At 43.4% G+C, this 3,507-nt stretch overlaps 1 protein-coding gene across 1 annotated transcript; it reads left to right on the forward strand.

Moving 5' to 3' along the window:
* Window positions 1–406: 406 nt before the first annotated feature.
* Window positions 407–2,207, forward strand: gdnfb (glial cell derived neurotrophic factor b). Its single transcript, XM_028414759.1, has 2 exons — window positions 407–1,019; window positions 1,494–2,207. The coding sequence occupies exons 1-2, from the start codon at window positions 791–793 to the stop codon at window positions 2,036–2,038; spliced, it is 774 nt and encodes a 257-aa protein (XP_028270560.1). The 5' UTR covers window positions 407–790; the 3' UTR covers window positions 2,039–2,207.
* Window positions 2,208–3,507: the final 1,300 nt, after the last annotated feature.

Consider the following 3,507-nt stretch of genomic DNA (forward strand, 5'->3'; position numbering starts at 1 on the left):
CTAGATGGAATGCATATCAGACTGAAACTTTGAAGTTAACTGTCATTTCAGCAACAAATGAAAAACAGCTTGATTCCATGCACACTGAGGTTATAAGTAGCTCAACACAATCTATCCAGTCTGTTTTGACTGGCTGATTAGAAACACGGTTATGGTCCAACATCAACCAAACTGCTCTATTGTTAGTGGAAAGTGTGAAATCTCTCACACAGACTGAGCCTCTTTCATAACAAAACTCGAGACGTCCAGTTCCATCTTCAATCTGAACTCCGTCTGCATGGGTGGAGCCAGAAAGAATGAGAGGATGGACCGTCAGACGTCACCACAGCTCCCAGTCTGCCTCTCTCTCTCCGTTCTGCTCGCGGCTCAGTCTGGAGTCAGGGCTGATGGTGAGAGGTGGGATGAAGCTGCGCTACGAGGCTGTGAAGCAGGACCAGACTGAATGAGACCCAGAGTGGTGGACTGTACACGGGGACTGTATTTTTTTCTAGGATCTGTTCGTTCTGCAACAACTTCAGAGGAAAGTCTGCTCCTTTGATTTTGCGCGTCTCTCTTGGTTTGCGCGCTGGATGCTGCGCCACGCTGCACCGTGTTGTCCAGCTGGCATGTCTTGATGTGACTGCGTGTAGTTTACAATAAAACACGGAACATCGCTGTTTTAGCGGAAGGAAGGCTGGGCAGATGCGTGCGCCCCACCTAAGCGCAGTCAGCATGCTGCTCACCGCTTTTGTTAGATGATACCTGTTGATTCTGCATCGCGCGATGTCCCTCTGTCGGACCGCAGTGGACAATGAAGTTATGGGATAGTCTGACCACTTGTTTGATACTGCTGAGCGCAGTGCACGCCAGCCCGCTGATCCAGAGCAGACAGCAGCCCGCGTCCGCTAAGAGGAGAGGGCGCGCCGCGGAGAGTCCTCTGGAGCTCCCGCCGGTTCAGATCCGCCTGTCTGTCACCTCTCCCGGCATCAGCCTCACCGACACTGCAGAGAGGGAAGAGACGCTGACTGACGGAGACAAATGTAAGAACCTGTGCGCTTTGTATGGAGGACCCACAGTGCCAACATTCAGGAAGTTTTTGTTGTTGTTTTGTGCACCTTTGTTAGATTAATACAAAAAGATTTATTCTATTCTATTGTTTTCTTTTTGGTCTTAAAAGATCTTTGAGTTTATTTGTCATTGTTTTAAATATTTAGTTTAAGTTGCTCTTCCCTTCTTTCTTCCCAGAAGTTCAGAACTGGGGTTACCATATAAAATAGCTCTCTAAGGAAGGCAGCAGACATCATTGTCTCCCAACAAGTTTGGCCAAAGAGATTTGATACTAGAATCACATGCATATTTCAGTGTGCACAAACAAGTGTCCAGAATGAGTGGAATCCTTAGATGTAACATTTCTGCTCTGCATGAGTGACACAGCACTGGAACTCACATTGTGTTGTGTTAAAGTGAAAGCACGTGATACATCTTTGTAAGCCTTTCCTCTTAATGTGTTTCAGACACCATGGAGGAGCCCCTCCCAAATAACTATGAGGATGTGGTGGACTTCATCAAAGTAACCATCAGCAGAGTACGACGGTCCTCCTCATCTACTTTCTCCTCCCCTAATGACAACTTGAGTAGCGGGACTAGACAAAGACGGGAGAGGAAGAAGGGAGGAAACCAGGAGAATGGTAAAGGAGGACAAGGAGGAGCTAGAGGGGGAGAGACAGGGAGGAAGACCAAAGCAGGAGGAGGAGGTGGACGGGGACAGGGCTGTGTGCTGAAACAGATCCACCTCAACGTGACGGACCTCGGGCTTGGTTATCGCTCCAGTGAGGAAATGATATTCAAGTACTGCTCTGGACCCTGCAGGAAGTCTGAGACCAACTACGACAAAATTCTTTACAACCTGGTACACAACAAAAAGCTTCCCCACAAAGACACGCCCCCTCAGGCTTGCTGTCGACCAATAGCGTTTGATGACGATCTCTCCTTTCTGGACGACAGTCTGGTTTACCACACCGTACGCAAGCACTCTGCCAGAAAATGTGGTTGTGTGTGACTAACTTTGTTATGCTGATACATTGTAGTGTGTTTTTTCTGTAGATGTTCCATGTTTCGGCCTGACGTGATGGTGTATGATGTTGGTGGTTGGCAGCAGTTAAGTTTTCAACCCTAAAGAAAGATCCACATTTTTCCTGAGACTAAAATGTCTTCAGTATGATTTAATGTTTCCATAGATACTCCAAAACCAAAAATATACACAACAGCAGACTCGCTGCTTCTACTGTATACTTACACAACTATAAAATGTATTTATGAAATCTTGAGTTTATTAAGTTATTGATATTTATTTTGTTTCTACAAATGGAATAAATGTTATTTATTACAGTGACGTGACACCTCAGAGTGTGCCAAATGTGTATATGGAATTTATTTTCATATAAAAGCAGTAAAAGATATAAGCTTTTATAATATGTTAAAGGTGCCCTGTGGAGGTGTCCAGACAAAGCTTAGTGTGCATTTAGTGTTGTGTGTCATGCATCATTACAGCACAGACCATATAGTGTGTGGTGTTCTCACTTCCATCAGTACCTGAATGACTTCCATGTCTTCATCAGCACAGCATTCATCATACATGATAAATCAGGGTATGCTTCAGTTTGCAGCTGCATTATGTGGATCTGACGCTGGCAAAGTTCCACCACAACACAATGGCTGCTTCTTGTATACAATAACATTACTCCACACTCAACAGGAAAGGAATGTGTCCTCAGTATTGTTGGAGTTTTCTTGTAAACAAATGTTTGTATTAAATGTTTCTTACCAAAACATACCATGTGTATCTCTGATGTTAAACAGCCCACTGAAATACAGTTTACTTTAAGTAATCTTTGATGTCCCTCCTTATCTTTGCTTGTCCTCTGCATGTTCCTGCCAGCTGACAATCACTGAACATCTGAAACTTGCAGCACCGGTGTGTACGACACAAAGAAAGCATGGATGTCACAACATAGGAGTCAGAAACTCCACAGGAAGACTTTAAAGATGTAAGATAATCACATTTAGAATAGAATAGAATAGAATAGAATATACTTTATTAATCCCTTCGGGAAGGTCCCTCAGGCATCTTCGGGAATTTTTAATTGTTAATAAATGACATTCTTACACACTATACTGTATTCTGTACTGAAGGACCTTGCATTTATTCCATAAACACATATGAATCATTGTATTTCTGTCAGTCTTTATGTGGAAGAGAGACAATAGAATACAAAGGCTGAGTCCTTATATGACTGACAAAAGACATGAAAAGATGAACGCTCATCAAATGACGAGGAGAAACATTAAACACACAACGGACAATCTGCAGTACACTATAGAACAGGAATAAAAGGAAGATGAGCCTGCCAGAGAGTAGTTGAAGAAGGATGGATCAAAGGTTTGCACCAAAAGATCTTACAACAAGAAGAAGAATGAGCGAAGACAGGACGATAATAATACAGCATGACTACAAATATGATAAGAAGA

Source organism: Parambassis ranga, chromosome 9 (genome assembly GCF_900634625.1).
Source record: "Parambassis ranga chromosome 9, fParRan2.1, whole genome shotgun sequence".
NCBI lineage: Eukaryota > Metazoa > Chordata > Actinopteri > Ambassidae > Parambassis > Parambassis ranga.